This window comes from Theobroma cacao, chromosome 3 (assembly GCF_053813885.1).
Source record: "Theobroma cacao isolate CCN51 chromosome 3, ASM5381388v1, whole genome shotgun sequence".
Lineage (NCBI taxonomy): Eukaryota > Viridiplantae > Streptophyta > Magnoliopsida > Malvales > Malvaceae > Theobroma > Theobroma cacao.
This window is the reverse complement of record NC_142641.1, coordinates 39497118-39514568: the sequence shown is the minus strand read 5'-3', so window position 1 is coordinate 39514568 and position 17451 is coordinate 39497118. Positions and strand designations below refer to the sequence as shown.

Sequence of the window (17451 nt, the reverse complement as noted above, 5' to 3'; positions counted from 1 at the left end):
GAGATATCTGCTTGGTTGCTGGTAAATCAGAGCTTAAATTCTCTGGGTTATCATTTTATACCTCAATGAATCTAAACATCACTTTCAGGCCTAAAAGAATTTTAATTACAGGCAAAATAACATATTCTGCTTAATTTGAAATTTATGTACTGCCTCTTCCTTATTATAAGAGTCATAATCGCAGGGGAAAGTGTTGACTTTGTGGAAATCCCAAATCAACGTTATTATATCAAAGAAGTAAACCTTCAAAAAAAATATCAAAGAAGTAACAATGTGCAAAATGTACATCCTCAACACTAGCAAGTGTTTGTAAGCATGTTTCATGCTGTTATTTTGGGTGCTCTAATTATGATTACGCAGAAAGCTATATATCAAGTTTTCTTTAAATCCTTTTCGGAAGAGATATGCTAGGGCCAGTGCATATAAATAGAACATCAAAGTTCACTCTTTATTACCACACATACGGTTAAAGCAGCCTGGGTTCATTTCCTGACTTTGAACTAAAGGCGAGAAGATGAGCAGCCACGCAATGATGCGGATGATCTTCCTTGTGGTTTTTCTTGGGTGGTTGACGATTTGGGTTATGTTGCCAACAAAACTTTACAAATATACATGGAGACCCAAGCTAGATAGCAAGCTCAATTCAACTTATTATGCAGCACAAGGTTGTTGTTTGTTGCTGCTGCTGCTGCTGCTTCTGTTTGATTCTTCTTCTTCTTTTTGATTTTTGCATACATGCGTTGCACCCTTTCCTTCTTCTCATGACTTCATCATCATGACATTTTAACAGGGACAAATCTTTTGCTATTTTCTTTCCCTATGATGTTCATTGCTGCTTTTGGTTGCGCTTATCTCCACTTTCAGAAGAAATCGAGAGCGTCTAACTCCAAAAGGTTGGATTTTCTTTAGACCGTCTTTCAGCACTTCCTTTTTCATCTGTTGTCTTGTTCTACTATTTATGAAGAGAATTAATTTGATCTCTGTTGTTGATTTTTAATAGCTCGGGTGCTGTTGCCTTCTTGAAACGTCCGGTGCTCGTCATGGCTCCCCTTGGAATCGTTTCTGCATTGGATCTCATTTTTTCGGCCATGTTTGTTGCTCTCATGATCTGGTCCCTCGCCAACTACTTGTATGTCAGCTTTGGTCACCTGCACATGGATGGAGTTGGGGAGAAAATGTATGTATGAACACCCCTTTTAATTTGTTTGTTCTATTTAAGCTTGAATTCATCTGTAAACAAGGATCTCTTTACATGGCTTTAGTAGGCTTGCATCCTTCTCATGCCTCCATATCTCTTTCTGAATTAATCCCTTACTATGGTTTTCAATATTCACAACAAAAGCAGTTTACATCACAATATGTACACCATTGATTTCAATCTGCTGATCGTTGCAATCTCAAATAATTTGGTCTCTATATAAATCAACTGGCTTTGTTTGGCTGCTTGAGCTCAAGTTTTACGGTTCTTAAGGATTATTGTTGATCAATTATTTTGTACTTTGGCAGATGGCAAGCTAAATTCCGAAGTGTATCATTAAGACTTGGATACATCGGAAACATTTGCTGGGCATTTCTCTTCTTCCCTGTAACAAGAGCATCGTCACTTTTGCCTCTAGTAGGGCTTACCTCAGAGTCCAGCATCAAGTATCATATTTGGCTTGGTCACGTCTCAAACATCCTTTTTGTCGCACATACTATTGGCTTCATTATCTACTGGGCCATGACTGATCAAATGGCTGAGGTATTAGTTAATTTGAACTCAATAAATCATCTCTTTTAAAAAAAGAAAAAAGAAAAAAAATACTTTTCAAGTTAGCATTCTAGCCTTTAATCCTGATAAACCTATGCCTTCTTTAAGAACTTGTGCTTATCACTTTATCTTCTATTGGGTGTATCTTCTCTGTTGGAGAATAACGTGTTGTCTTTCTTGTTGGACCGTGGCAAGCAATACAGAGGTGGGGTTTAGATTCCTTTTGCTGTCACACTCTTTTCTCCCCTTTCAAAAGGAAAGATGAGTGGTGCATTTTGCATATCCTGTTCTTATAGAACATTTCCTTTTCCCTTATTTGTTTACGTTCATAGTTAGTGACACGTGTCACTGTTTCCATGAAAAAAGTCGTTCTGCTTTATCAGAAGTGCAAAGAAATTAAAGTGTAAATTCATATTTTTCTTTGGATAGATAAACCGTAATAAGTGATTTTACAGCCATGCAAGAAATCCAATTTAATATATGGTATCGGGCTTTATATGTGGGTTGTGACATTTCAAAAAGTGTTGGGCCATAGAATCCATCATAGGCCCGTGAGGTAGAACTATTGGAGAAAGGCAGGGGCAGTGAACTCAGAGATGCATGTTGTGAGAAAACCTGATTATTAGCATTTAATGTTACGTAAAGACATGAGTGTACATTTGTAGTATGAAGATTGAGTGAAAGATCGGCTGTGCAGATGATTGAATGGAGCAGAACATATGTATCAAATGTAGCTGGAGTGATCGCAATTGTAATTGCAATACCAATGTGGGTGACAAGCATGCCTCGCTTTAGGCGAAAGATGTTTGAAGTGTTTTTCTACACCCACCATCTCTACCTTGTATACATTGTCTTCTATGTGTTGCATGTTGGCGATACCTATTTCTGCATGATCCTCCCTGGAATCTTCCTTTTCCTCATTGATCGATTCTTGAGATTCTTGCAATCCCGACACCGAGCCAGACTATTGTCAGCACGCGTCTTGCCATGTGGCGTCGTTGAACTGAACTTCTGCAAGGCTCCTGGTAATTACCCCTCACTGGTTGATTTTATCCCCCGAAATTCAGCTTAAATACTAGTTTCACTGATTTTTTTTTTCTTTTTGACGTTGCAGGGTTGTATTATAATCCGACCAGCGTCTTATTTGTGAATGTGCCGAGAATTTCCAAGCTGCAGTGGCATCCTTTTACAATAGCTTCCAATTGCAACACGGAACAGGATAAGCTCAGCGTGATCATCAAAAGTGAAGGAAGTTGGTCTCAGAAGCTGTACCAAGAAATCTCTTCCTCTAATTTGGATCATCTTGAAATATCAACTGAAGGACCCTATGGACCTCTTTCAGATCATTTTCTAAGGTCAGTTGGAAGTTGGCAACAGAATGTTACCTACTGAGCTTTGAATTATTTTGGTCATTGAGTTTGATTGGTTTTTTATTTCTACAGGCATGAGTCTTTGGTGTTGGTGTGCGGAGGCAGTGGCATTACTCCTTTTATATCCATAATCCAAGAGATAATTTTCCAAAGCCAGAAGCCTGATTTCAAGGTTCCACGAGTTGTTATGATTTGTGCCTTCAAGCACTCAGCTGACCTTGCCATGCTTGACTTGCTGCTTCCCATCTCTGGTACTCCTGCACAAATTTGCCAATTACAATTGCAGATTGAAGCATATATCACCAGCGAGAAAGATCAGCCAAACGCTGACACCCACGAACCTCTCCAAACAATATGGTTCAAGCCAAGCCCCTTAGACTCACCCATTTCTGCAACACTAGGCCCCAACAATTGGCTATGGCTTGGAGCCGTAATCTCATCATCATTCATTATGTTCCTGCTACTTTTGAGCATTGTGACTGGTTACTACATATATCCTATAGATCACAACACGGGAAAGATCTACCATTTCTCTTATAGAGCACTTTGGGACATGTTCCTTGTTTGTGCTTGCATTTTCGTCGTTTCCAGCTTAGTTTTCCTCTGGCGCAAGAAACAGAATGCATGGGAAATAAACCAAATTCAGAACACAGAAGTACCAACACCAACAACATCACCAGGATCATGGTTTTGTGGTGCAGACAGAGAGCTGGAAAGCCTTCCGCATCAGTCCCTTGTCCAAGCAACCAAGGTGCATTTTGGTTCAAGACCTGATCTCAAGAGTAAGCTGATACTGCTATTACGGCTTTCACATTGACAGCTGATACTGCTATTACGGCTTTCACATTGACAGTAAAACCAGCTTGGAAGTGATAAATTTGCAGAACTGACAGTTTTTCTCTTAATATTGCAGAAATACTGTTCGACATTAAAGAATCAGACGTAGGGGTTCTTGCATGCGGGCCAAGGAAGATGCGCCACGAGGTTGCAAAAATTTGTGCATCTGGATTGGCAGATAACCTGCAATTTGAATACATTAGCTTCACTTTGTGATACATTTATGATGTTTGCCTAATACTATATAGATTATTATATCCTATAATTTTATCATCCTATAAACTCAATTGTTTTCTCTTGTAACATTTTATTTCTCGTGATGTTAATTTAATAGATAGATTTTGCTAATAAAAATGAATTGTGGTTATTATCGATGAGAATCGTCAAATGAAAATAAAAAAAAATTGACATAGAATTAAAACAATATTTTTATAATAAAATAATAATTTTTATTAATAGTGATTGAATAAAATATTAAAATATTACAAACTGGTTTTATAGAACAAAGTTCGGTTAAAGTGGAGAGTGAAGAAGTTACGGATCAAAAAATTTATGATAGAAAAAAATTTGGTAAAACTAATTAAAAGTATGTTTAAATATATTTATATTTGAACTTAAAATTCAAAGAATTCAATAAAAAAAGTATACAAAACTATGTTTTACAAAACATGCGGTCATGTATAAAAATTTGGAGCAAAGAAGGAATAAAATTCTATATCATGGCCACATGTCCTTAAGCATGGCAAGTAAGGAAACCAAAAGCTGGTAATTAATAGTTTTCATGATGTTTTGACCGAATATTCAGGGAAGAAACGTTGCATGCAAGAATGTCGAGTGGTGCATGGGGGCGGCAAGGAAAAGCTTAGACAAATTAAACATAATAAAAGGAAGCCTTGAGCCTTGAGAATTCCGCCTCCCTTTGAAAATTTCAGCATTCGGCCACACGCTCCCTTAGGCAGCCAAGAGCTTCAACCAATTTCTTCAAGTTTCTCCATCATTTCTACATCTCCAAGAAGTTCAACAACCTTATTTCCATTTTCATTTCTAGTCCTTTCAAAAGCTGCCACTATCGTCATTCACCAAGAAAAAACCCGAGAGCATGCAAGTGTTCTCCAAGAGTAGATGAGTGATGGAATTATGAAGCACTAAAAGGAAGGAAATTTTTCTGCCTTAACTAGATTCTCTCTAGTGTTCCAAGAACACTTGAATTTTCAAAATTTTTATCTTAAAAGCTGGATATTGGAGTTAAAGTGGAGGAAGCCGTATAGGGGGAGAAGAAATGTTAAGGGAACTACTAGTCAAGGGGAGTTGACGTTCCCTTCAAACCGCCCCTTCTTGAAGCTTAGTTCCAAGTTTAAATTTTCAAATGTTGTAATGCAGCCAAGGGATGAAGCAAAGGGCTGATGAGAAACTCCACTAAACGGGAGGTAAAACAGTTCTTAAGCAAATCCAATACCTCATATATAGGGATTGGGATTGGTGTAGACTAGGACACTATGAGTTTCGTGTGAAAAATGAAACACAATAAAAAAAATTAAAAATACAAACCTAATTTGCTTATAGAATAGTATAAACTAAACGCCTCCCAATTCCAGACTTAGGCTCTAAAGGAAACTTATGTTAATTATGTTAGAGAAGTTGAAACAGTATTTTCACCTCCAAAATTATGCTTAAGCATTAACCTGACTCATTTAGTACAGTGATTTAGAATATATGACGCAGACTCCAATAAGCATGCCCTTAACACAGTGGCAAACCAACTCAAAATGGTTTGACCAAAGGCAACAAAGAAAAAGGAAACGTCAAAGCAATATAGAGGCGAAACAGACGCTGATGCAGTCCATCAGGCCACAAATAAAGCCAGCATAATTATTCACTCAAGCCTGTCTTTAGGGATCAACGACCAATATTCTACCAATTTCCATCCTCGGACAAACAAGGACCAACATCAAGTTCTAATAATTGCTTCTTGAAAAGAGAGCAATAATAAGAATCTTGAGTAATTTTGTGAACCTAAAAAGTTTTTAAGTGTTTCTTTGTTTATTTGAGATTTGACCACTAGACAAATTTTAAAAGGAAAATTAACTATTTAAATAAATAAGACAACTGCAATGGAATGAACGCTAAATTCATGGCGTTGCAACGTTCCAACATCAGAAGTCAGCAACTTGGAAAAATACGTTTATTCTTATTTGTACGATATTAATGGACGTATAATTTGGCTTGCAGAGCCATTAATACATGCATTCGTTCTTGATGAACGTGGTACACACGCCTTGCTCCTTACATTATACCCCCCATTTTTTTTTCTCTTTTTATATATTGTTTGACATTCTTGCTATATAAAGGTAGAATAATCGCTACAATTGGATTATAGGCAGCGTGAGAAGGAGGGGTTCAGATGTTGTCCAAGAAAGTGGTTCCTGAGAACATAATGAAGATGGTTAGAGCAGCCATTAAGCTGTTCTTAGTACTGGTATTTCTTGCCTACATGGTGCTGTGGATCATGATGCCCACGAATTTATATTTTGAGCATTGGATGCCAGAAATCCGTGCAAAAACAAAGTCAACATTCTTTGGAAACCAAGGTATCGAAGAGCAGTTCAGTTTTCAGAGTCTTCTGTAGTTCGTTTTGTTCTTTTTGAAGTTTTTTTTTTTTTTCTAACTGAGCTTGGATATAGGTGCATCTATGCTGATTTACACATTCCCCATCCTCTTCATTGCTACAATGGGCTGTATTTACCTTCATTTGGGAAAGAAAGATGCTGATCACAACCGCCATAGGTACATCTTCAAGTATTAGTTTCTTTTTCAATAGTGTTTTGTGTCATATACTTGAGTAGTGAAGTGCTGGCTGCTGATTTCTTGGGAGCAGAATGGTTCAAACATCGAGGCTTGCCACTTTGAAGCAACCAGCGATCGTGAGAGGTCCTCTCGGTATTGTTTCTTGGATGGAGCTCTCATTTCTAACCATGTTTGTTGCGCTGTTAGTTTGGTCAACCTCTTCCTACTTGAATCATATGTTCGTGCATATCGACCAAATGGCTGCAAAGAGTGGACTGCTAGTGTAAGAATCTTATTCCACTGAATTCTAGCAGTGACAGTGCCTTTTACTTGGCTAAGATAATAAAATTGGTTCCAATTTGGGGAATAATTTGATGACGGTTTCCGTTTTCCTGGCAGGTGGGAGGCTAAGTTGGAAATGTCAGGTCTAGCACTTGGTCTTGTAGGCAACATTTGCCTAGCTTTTCTCTTCTTCCCGGTGACTAGAGGATCATCAGTTTTGCGGCTTATTGGCCTTACCTCAGAAGCAAGTGTCAAGTATCATATTTGGATTGGGCATATAGCTATGACCATTTTCACAGCCCACGGCTTATGTTTCATTATCTTCTGGGCCAAGACAAAGCAGATGTCAGAGGTAAATAACAACATTCTTTTTTACTTTCATAAGTAATGAAATAATCATTTCAATATGAAGATGTAAATAATGTCAAAACCCTCTATGCATAAGAGCGGTCAAGCTAATTACAGGCACCATCAGCCATTCCTGGTTCGAGGATCATACACCTTGAATATCAGAACAACAACCAAATGTGGAGGCTTAGTAACCATTGAAGCATTTTGAGGGGGCTTTAACACGCTCTACTTGATCAAATTTTAACATCTTCTACATTTAAACTAATTACAGATCATCTACATTGAACCCAAAGAGTTGGACTTTAGGAATCCACGCATCACCTACACATTTTCCACTTAATAGTTTGAAAAGAATAAATGATCTCTCCATTCGTGTTCTTTTATTTCCTGCAGTTGCAAAGTAGATAATTGTGCTTGCCTGCAGGTGCTTAAATGGGATAAGGTCGATGTTTCAAATGTGGCTGGAGAAATAGCATTGGTCTCTGGATTAGCCATGTGGGCAACAAGCCTCCCCCAAATAAGGCGAAAAATGTTTGAGCTCTTCTATTACACTCATCATCTCTACATTCTCTTCGTTGTCTTCTTCGTCTTCCATGTGGGGTTCTCCTACTCTTGCATCATGCTTCCTGGTTTCTACCTCTTCCTCATAGATCGATGTCTAAGATTCTTACAATCCCAACAAAGGATTAGCTTGGTTTCAGCACGTATATTACCATGTGAAACTGTTGAGTTGAACTTCTCCAAAAGCCCAGGTAAGTTAAAACTTTTTACTCACACGTGACTTTCTGCCGGTTGCCTAAAATAGTTATTTTTCCAGTTTCAGAGAAAAAGCTGTACTGGTATCATAGATGGGACCTTTGAGTTTTAACTCTTTTCGTTACTTGAAAAGAAAAAGAAAGGAGAAAAACCTCGGATGATTGACTCTCTTTTTGTTTATTCTGGTATCAGAATTGAGTTACACTCCTACAAGCATGGTTTTTGTAAATGTGCGTGGCATTTCCAAGCTGCAGTGGCATCCTTTTACAATTACCTCCAGCAGCAATATGAATCCCGACAAGCTGAGCATTGTCATCAAAAGTGAAGGAAGTTGGTCTTCTGAGTTGTACCAGAAGCTGTCATCCCCTTCACCTATAGATCACCTTGAGGTCTCCATTGAAGGACCTTATGGGCCTGCTTCAACTCCTTTTCTAAGGTACTTAGCAAAAAAAAATGAGCTCTGCCCCTGTTTTTGCAGCGATAAATCTGATAAAGCCTTTGTGCCCACTTCTTACCAAGCAAACAATAACATGTTCTACATGCGCTGCAGGCATGACACACTCGTGATGCTGAGTGGAGGTAGCGGCTTTACTCCTTTGATCTCAATTATCCGAGAGCTCCTCTTTAAGGCCAGTAGCAGTAGTGACAGGATTCCGCAGATTTTCCTCATATGCGCATTCAAGAAATCTGTAGATCTTACCATGTTAGAATTGCTACTCCCAGTTTCAGGCGCCACGGTAGATATTTCCTGCTTAAAATTTCAGATTGAAGCTTATGTAACAAGAGATAAAGAGCCAGCTACAGATAACCGCAGGCCCCTGCAAAATGTATGGTTCAAGCCTAACGCATTAGATGCACCAGTTTCTGCAATTTTAGGCCCAAATAGCTGGCTCTGGTTTGGAGTGATAATATCATCTTCGTTTGTCATCTTTCTTCTTCTCCTTGGCATTCTAACACGATACTATATATACCCAATTGACCATAATACTGGTATGATATACGCTGGCTCAGCAAGAGCTGCTCTAAACATGTTATTCCTATGCACCGCCATAGCCATGACGGTAACTGCTGTTTTTCTCTGGAGCAAGAAACAAAACGGCAAGGGTACGAGACAGATCCAAAGCATGGATACTCCACCCAAGACATCCCCAGCATGGTTTCACAATGCTGACAGAGAACTAGAAAGCCTTCCGCACCAGTCTTTACTCCAAGCGACCAAGGTCCATTATGGTGAAAGACCTGACTTAAAAAGTTGGTTAATTTTCTTTACGGTTCTCTCCATAAAGTTACAAGGAAACTTGACCCACATATAGCAATATGTATGGGTATGAATATGGCATCCTATACATATTTGGCATATTCTAAATTGCTTGACACTTCTATGTTCTGTTTGTGGCAGAGATATTGTTTGAGCGCAAGGGAACCAGCGTTGGTGTTATTGTAAGTGGACCGAGAGAAATGCGACAAGAAGTGGCTGCAATCTGTTCTTCTGGTTTGGCAGATAACTTGCATTTTGAGTCGATTAGCTTCGTCTGGTGACCAGAAGGAAGAACCGTCCCTACTTTTATCTTTATGCGCCTCTTCGGGCCATTAAATCCAACTGTCAGTCTATGTAATCCCACGAGGTAAATCATACATTTCTGTTTATATCTGTAACATCAGAAGGATTTCGATTCAGTGTCAATGAAAATTTGATGGGTTGCAATTTTTACCATTTCTAACATTAACCCTCCACGATTAACTTAAACAGTTTTTAAAACCTACAATACAAATAAGCCTTAGTTGACAAGATTACCTTGTGGTATGGAGGAGCTATGCAGATTTCAGATGAAGATCTAATTAAAATTTAGTTCCCTTTTTCCAGGGTTTTACGAGCTACTAATAATGCAACGGACGGGTAAAGTATTGATGCGACGAGGTTTGTAAGATGAACTATTTTAGAAAAGTGTGATATAGTTATCCTGACATAGTTACTTTTCAAGTTGAGCAATCAGCATAAATGAGCTCTAAAACGATTACCTATCTTTAACAGCCGAGACAGAGAAAAGACGAAATGGCAAAAGCCTTTAAAATTAAATTGAAGCATTGCACCCAAAAAAAAAAAAAAGGAAACCTTAATTTCGACTTAACCATTATACCTTAATTGCCTCGCATACAGAGGTGGCGACAACCTTCTAGGCAAGAAGAAAATGACCATTAAAAGGTGTAAAGAGGAACTGTAGAAAATGAACACCAAACCTAAGAGGAGAAAAAATTTTCTTTGCTAAGGGAGGCTACCAACCAAAAAATCAGACACAACTAAGATGCATCCTGCCCAATAAATGGAAATGATAAAAGCAGAAAAAAAAACATCTCCCATCCACCGGCAAATACAGCCAGACTAGGTAAAGGAGAAAGAGATATACCTCTTCCAAGTTACACATCTCCCTTTCCAACCACATCCTCTCACGGTTGTTGCATCTTAAATGACCTATCTTCACTAGCTGTCCTAGGTGCATCATCAGGCCTCCTAGATGAGACCCCAATTGCATTAGTCACAGTTAAAGAGTTATTAGCCACATATGAATCTTCTGCATTATACCGAAACCGCCGGACTGCACCATCAGTATCATACCGCCTCACTCGATGAATCATCTCATATCTGCTGCCATGTTTATCATCATCACTGCCTTCATATTTACATCCTTTACCACCACCAGCCATATCAGGAAATCTTCTGGGTCGAATCATGTGTCTGAAGTAATCATCTGAATTCGATCTCCGAATTGGGTGCCCTTGATCTAACCTTTGGCCCTGCCGAAACATCCTCATAGGTGATTTCCGGCCCCTAAAATGGTCTAAGCCAGCATTTCGATCCTCAAACATCCTGGAATTTCGCTGTGGTGAAATCCGACTTCTTGGTGGGGAAATAAACTCCTCTCCATAATCTGCTGCAAAACGCTTTGGAAATGGCAACCTCACCCTATCTACTCTAGCATCAGACCTAAAATCTGGTGACCTGCTGCGACGTCTTGAACCCTCATTTCGATCCCTTGGCAATAACCAACCAATGGGAGAGCGGCTCCTTGATCTTGACCGAGTTTTCTTGTAAGGTAAAGTATAATGAGGTCTACCATGGGGGGAAATGCTTCTTTCTCTCCTGCCTAGACGATGTGGCATGCGACTAAAATATTCTGTGCCATCATCAGGAATATGCCTGAGATATTCATCTCTGATGCCTCTACTAAACCCCTGTGGGTATCTTCTAAACCTAGTCCGATCAGGACTAGTATCTCTTACAGTTGCCATTCTTGTATGCATACCATAGGAATCATCTCTTTCGACTGGTGATCTCCTTCTAAAGAGAGGTCTATACAAACCATTGGAGGAGCCCACATATTGCCTGTTAATGCGGTTGTCAGGTCTTGCAACACCAGTAGCTTCTGAAGATGCTTGGTCTGTGGCCATCGGATATCCACGGCTCTCCACAACACTTTTTGGTCTGGGGCGCCCAAAATTGTAAGGACCATGATAAATAGGTGAATTCTGCCGTTTAGAATCCCAATAACTAGCTGAAGGATTGAAATAGTGACCACCTACTGGGCTTCTGCCACGCATATGTGAAGCAGATCTATCCCTGCCCATGAATTTGTCAGAACCAGCCTCCCTCTCAGCTCGAGGAAACGAACCATCAAAATTGTCAGACCTGTAATATTAGAATAATCAGCAATTACACAAAAAGCTAGAAATGTACATCAAAGTTAATAGACAATGGATCAAAAAAGTTCACCTGCTTCTATGGACAGCATCAGAGGATAATGATCCTTCAACACGGGAAAGCAACTCCCTTTTCGTTACCTTAAAATCATAATCTCTGACATTAGACCCATCCAAGCAATCGGTTTTCTTTGTTTCACCATCAGACACTTCCACAGTTCTCATCTTTAAGCTCACTGAATTTTCCCTCAAAGCATCTCCAGTTTCGCAATATTTAAAATTTCCAGTTACATCAGGACTTGACCCTCTTTCTGCCTGTAATTTCTTCTCACCACTCTCAGCTTCCAAGCCAAATGATCTTTCTTCCTCAAATTCAGTGTCATAGTCCACCTGTTCGGCTTCCTCCCAACAGTGAACATCTGATTCCCTCAACTCCCCATCCTCAAACTGTGAATCATAACCAGCCTGAACTTCTGAGTGGGTTCCGATTCCAACTGTCAATACCTTATCTTGAGAAACAGCAGAGTCATGGCTTTCATTAGAAAGATCATTTAGGTTGGCCTTATCCAAGCAGCTTGTAGGACCATTAACATAATTTCTACATGCCTCATGAGCAGAAAACTCACCAGCTCCTGAAGTAGCAACAAAATTTCTGGAAGACTTTTGCAACAGTGCCTCAGACCTAACATGAGTATCAGAATCAGTTTGAGCAGTATACGTTGAAGAAGCTCCATCAGTTCGGTCCATAGCCTCCACAATATAATCATCCGATATGGACATATCTTCAGACTTTGGTGAAGGATGGCATGTGTCCATCTCCTCTGTCCCATTTGCATGCTCATCTTCAGGGGGTTCTAGAGGTCGAGGATTATCCAGGTCCTGAGCAAAACTTTTAACATCATGCAAGCCAGAATCTATTCCATGATCCTTATCATCTTCATTAACACTGGTTTTCTGAACGTCATTAGCAACCGTCTCTAAAACTGGTACATAGGGAGAAGCAACATCAGACTCCTCGACCTGAGCATTTTCTCCACGAACAGTTTTGCCCACCTCTGCCTCAGAAATACACCCTACTGTGTTCAGCTCAATATTATGAGTTGAAAATGATGTTTCTCGGTTTCCCTCAGACCCAGGTGTGCTCTTATCCAATCCAGGAAGAGGAGAATGACTTAGGCATTGATCCATGTTTCCTGCCTCAGTGGGGGCATTTGTCTCAGCAGCAGCACAGATCAAGGAATTCTCAGCATCAACCACTGGCACTGGAACATGTTCAGTTTTATTCTCAATGGAGCCAGAGCATCCTTCAGATTCCTGTTTCTCTCCACTCAAATCATCAGTTCCAACAGGCATGATTTTCAAGTCTGAAGTCATCTTGTTACACTCGTCGTTGCCATCAACATCAGATGAAACCACTCTGTTCATAGTATCATTTTCGATATCTTGAGGTTCCTTAGTCTGCAGCTCTTCACTTCTCACAGATGTATTATCCACAGCATCCTTTTGAGAATCAATATTCCCACCATCACAAGGCCAAGCATCCATTGAAAGATTTAAATCCCAGAGTAACCTATCATCTGGCAAGGGGATGGACCTTCCTGCTGTTGGGTTATCCCTATCTCCAAGAGATTCATGCAAAGCAGCAGAAGAATTATCCTGGGAAGATGAACCCTCAGTTTTACCTTCCATTACTGAAACTTTTGGGGAGCAACAAGCTGTCTGCAAAGCAGCAGAAGAATTATCCTGGGAAGATGAACCCTCAGTTTTACCTTCCATTACTGAAACTTTTGGGGAGCAACAAGCTGTCTGCAAAGCAGCAGAAGAATTATCCTGGGAAGATGAACCCTCAGTTTTACCTTCATTTACCGAATCTTTTGGGGAGCAACAAGGTGTCTCCAATGAAGCAGTAGTTTCTTCCAAAGGTATTGCAGAAGCTGAAGACTCAATTCTCTCTTGTGTTGATGCTTCTAGTAACGTATTTCCCTCATTTTCAGTAACATCATCTCCCATACTATCACTGCAAGCAGCAGCTGCAAGTATTTCAATCCCTGAGAAATCCTCGACATCATTTATTACCTCTGAAAACTTCCCATCATCAACAGCAACAGTTGACTTGGTCAAAATATCAGTTTTCTTGAGCCGTCGCCTCTGAGCTGAATTTGAACCAGAATTTTTACCCGATGCAGATTGAAAATCTACATCCTGTCCAGAGGCTTCAAGGTGCAGCAAAGGGGTCAGTGGTGGTGGAGGTGATGTAGACCGGAACATAAATCTTCTTTTCTTAATTGGCACCTGCTCTACTTTGTCACTAAAGCGCCGTCCTAAAACATCCACACCAAGCTGCTAATAGAAAAGCAGAGAATTAGTTAAAACAAACAAGAGCAAATGAGGGTAGTTTTATAAGCACAAAAGAATGCAATTTAACCTTCTCAGACTCAGAAACTGTAACATCCTCCGCTGTTCTGGCATTTTTATCAGCTAGCCCCATTCCCATCGTCAAGTTTTTTGCACCCAGTTTCCTTGTACGCCTGGTGCCACTCCTATTCCCCTTCGACACTGTCTTCCAAGTCAAGTCAGGGTTTATAAAACTTGTAAGTTCCAGACCTACTGTGCTCATCATGCCTGCAGACACAGACCCTATCCCATCAACTAATGGTCTACCACGACAAGTCTTGCAGGATGCCGTGGCTTCTTGCTTCCTACTTGACACCAGAGGAGAAGAGAAACTCCTGGGGCAAGTACAAATACCGCTCTGCAAAAAATTAAAACAAAGCTCCAATCAAATCTGCATCCATGCTACAAATGACATTAAATACACATGCTGACACATAAAAAAATTATCAGCAAAATTATCATAAATGGAATATGTATAAAATAAATATGTGAAGTGATGCGGACTATTATTATGAAGTTATGTAGTTTTTAAGTCCTTCGCTCTCAAAATTTTGCCTTTTTGTGCAATAACATAACAAGGCCTAGATACTTACAGTAAAATGGGTTCCTCCAATCTTGTCAGATATTTAACAGATCAGATTGCTATATAGAGATCACTTTACAACTCAAGCCTTCAACGCGTACTGCCAGTAAAATAACAACATCCAAGAACAAGATCAGCCTTATATACAAACAAAAAAAAAAGGGGGACAAATAAACAAGCTTAAAACATCCAATCCACTAAATAAAAGAGATTCATCAGTTTATTGAGCCCCAAAGCTGCTAACAAGGCTACCAGCATATGCCTCCAAAGGTCATTTACCTTGAGGCAGATAATCCTGACCAGTTTTGAAGTCCAGGAAAACTTCCCTCAATTGAGAATGTAACTTTGGATAAAGTTTGTTCCTAATGCTTCGAATCAGGATTCTTTTGCGAACAACAAAACATATACAGTAAAGGTATCAACATCAAAACAGGTAGAGCTACAGATTTAACAAACTGTGTTCTTTGCTAAGCATTATTTCCACATAATTACTTCCAGCAATAACAGATATACAGTTGTTTCAATCTATGCCTAAAAAGACATGGCAGCCAAGCTGCTTCATGTCAAAACCATCTGCCCGCACCCTGACCATGGGCCAAAACATCAGCAAAGATCTCCTAGTCCCCCTTCACAGGACAAACAAAATTCTCCCCTTCAATAGTTCTAAACCTCCTTTCTGCAGCTATGGAGTTTTGATTTTCACAAACAAGCACACGAGGCTCCTTAAATCAGAAAATATAACCCAAAACCCATAGATCCAAATCATATAAACATGAAATACCAAATTCATGAGAAGATAAACACGTCAGCAACGCATAGGCAAGCAATCATCATCATAGCAACTGATAATAAAAACAAACACCCTAAAAATTTCTATCTAATCAATCTATCGCCGCAGCAAGACAGCTCCCAGAAATTGTCTCTAGTTCTTGATTTGCCAAGCAGCTAGGTTGATTATACAAATAGCCTAATTCTTGAAGCCTATTATTGGGACCAGAGCAATGGTGACGCTTATTTTTATGCAATAAAAACTCCTTTTCAAAAAGCTCCTGCAGCTAACGATGCCGAGAGCTTCATGGACAAAAATCTCCGGCAGTGACGAAGAAAAGTTTAATCAATTCAATGCCGCCTATGCCTAAGGTTGATCTAGAAGAATCCGAACAAGAAATCGCCTTCTCTTCAACAAGTTTCTTCAATGAATTCTTCCAAAAAACCCCAAATCTGCTCATCCTTTGATTAAGATTCTTTGAGATCTGACCAAAGCCGAATCCGATGGGGGACTCCACTGCTTTAATTTTTTTTGAAGAAGGGAAAAACAACCACAAACAAAGCGTAGAAATTCAAAATCTAGGGTTTTCAATACCTGTTTTTTCTTTCAAAAAATCAAATCAAAAATAACAATCGCCTCCGCCAAATTTGATGATTGTCGAAATCCTTTGCCAGATATAAATCACAAACCGATCGCATCCAAAACAAATCCCCTCAAAACTCCATCGTCGGTTCCGATTCTTCTCTCCTTTTTGTTGTTGTTAGACAGTTAAAGAAGATCAGGAAGAACGCGGCTTTACCAAATAAATAATGACCGTCCGATTGTCGGACCGCACAACGGCGATCTGGACCTTCTCTCTTCCGATTATTTCAATCTTCTTCTTCTGGTTGGGGTGGCGCCTAGCTTCTTCCCTGTTTGGATCAACACTGAAGATGCCCTATCACCAAGTATTTAAGATGAACTTTGTGCCGATTATGTCCTTGTCTTTTGACCTGTTCTGTCGAGAATACCCTTGGAGGAGTCTCACAATTTGAGTCCTTGCCAACAATGGAATTCCTAATATAAAATAATAAAAATAAACAAATAAAAAAAAGCAAAAGATAAATTAAAATTCTGGAAGTCTCGATTTGGGTGCTTACACAGCAAAGAGCCCAACAACAAAGTCAATAGTCAAATAGTGACCAATCAAGGCCGCGATTTATTGAGATGAAACATTTATCCTTGGGCACGGCATTTACCCAAATTTTCGTTTTCCCCTTAGAATTCTTTTTTTCTATCCTTTTCTTATTTTTATAACCATCAACTCTTTCTATATTTACAGGCAACTCCCATCATTTATTCTTCAACCAAAACAACTTAATTAAAATTGCTAACGACCACAACAATTTCTTTTTTTTTGGAATTAAATCTCTTTGTAAAAGTGAACTACTCTATTTATCAAAATATCAACAACTACAAATTTGGTCTACGATGAATTCTTGACATAAAGGATGTAAATGTAAAGCCAACTCTGATTTGCATCAACTATTCCTTTTTGCAGGATGACAAAATATATCAGATAAAACAAGGGTGCTTCTAATATAAAAATCTCAATTGCAGATGAACTTCGTAGTTGAATTTGTACCCAACATGATGCAAACACAAGTCAATAAAGGAGATTGAAGAACTAATATATATATATATATATATATATATATATATATATATATTATATTAATTATATCACACTACTATGGATTAATTTCAGTCAATTAAAATAACAATAAGATTAAGGGTTTGTTTTGCAAGTGAGACAAGAAAAAAATGTAATTAAGGAAAGAAGCTTTTGGCTTTTGCAATGCGACATCCTAATTTTATGGTAAATTAATAATTTCGATAC

At 39.1% G+C, this 17451-nt stretch overlaps 3 protein-coding genes across 3 annotated transcripts; 2 read left to right on the top strand and 1 right to left on the bottom strand.

The window, feature by feature from the left end:
• Positions 1-324: 324 nt before the first annotated feature.
• LOC18605618 (ferric reduction oxidase 4-like) lies at positions 325-4260 on the top strand. Its single transcript, XM_018117422.2, has 8 exons — positions 325-665; positions 791-893; positions 1001-1177; positions 1507-1741; positions 2448-2775; positions 2865-3105; positions 3193-3902; positions 4034-4260. The coding sequence occupies exons 1-8, from the start codon at positions 515-517 to the stop codon at positions 4171-4173; spliced, it is 2085 nt and encodes a 694-aa protein (XP_017972911.2). The 5' UTR covers positions 325-514; the 3' UTR covers positions 4174-4260.
• A 2098-nt stretch (positions 4261-6358) lies between these two features.
• Positions 6359-9771, top strand: LOC18605617 (ferric reduction oxidase 2-like). The gene is made up of 8 exons (XM_088804628.1): positions 6359-6545; positions 6639-6741; positions 6833-7024; positions 7141-7375; positions 7799-8126; positions 8323-8566; positions 8681-9381; positions 9530-9771. The coding sequence occupies exons 1-8, from the start codon at positions 6359-6361 to the stop codon at positions 9667-9669; spliced, it is 2130 nt and encodes a 709-aa protein (XP_088660754.1). The 3' UTR covers positions 9670-9771.
• A 1439-nt stretch (positions 9772-11210) lies between these two features.
• LOC18605616 (dentin sialophosphoprotein-like protein) lies at positions 11211-16628 on the bottom strand. Its single transcript, XM_018117389.2, is given in 6 exon segments — positions 11211-11444; positions 11446-11815; positions 11900-14166; positions 14252-14578; positions 14814-14903; positions 16167-16628. Coding segments are annotated over 4 exon segments (2871 nt in total). The 5' UTR covers positions 14447-14578; positions 14814-14903; positions 16167-16628; the 3' UTR covers positions 11211-11405.
• Positions 16629-17451: the final 823 nt, after the last annotated feature.

What these genes read in the sequence shown, in the direction of transcription:
- LOC18605617 (XM_088804628.1), top strand. Translation starts at nt 6,359, where the DNA reads ATGTTGTCCAAGAAAGTGGTTCCTGAGAACATAATGAAGATGGTTAGA. An exon ending in GCTGATCACAACCGCCATAG is followed by an intron (nt 6,742 to 6,832) that starts GTACATCTTCAA and finishes TCTTGGGAGCAG; the next exon opens with AATGGTTCAAACATCGAGGC. An exon ending in GAACTTCTCCAAAAGCCCAG is followed by an intron (nt 8,127 to 8,322) that starts GTAAGTTAAAAC and finishes TTCTGGTATCAG; the next exon opens with AATTGAGTTACACTCCTACA.
- LOC18605618 (XM_018117422.2), top strand. Translation starts at nt 515, where the DNA reads ATGAGCAGCCACGCAATGATGCGGATGATCTTCCTTGTGGTTTTTCTT. An exon ending in AACTTATTATGCAGCACAAG is followed by an intron (nt 666 to 790) that starts GTTGTTGTTTGT and finishes ACATTTTAACAG; the next exon opens with GGACAAATCTTTTGCTATTT. An exon ending in TGACTGATCAAATGGCTGAG is followed by an intron (nt 1,742 to 2,447) that starts GTATTAGTTAAT and finishes TCGGCTGTGCAG; the next exon opens with ATGATTGAATGGAGCAGAAC.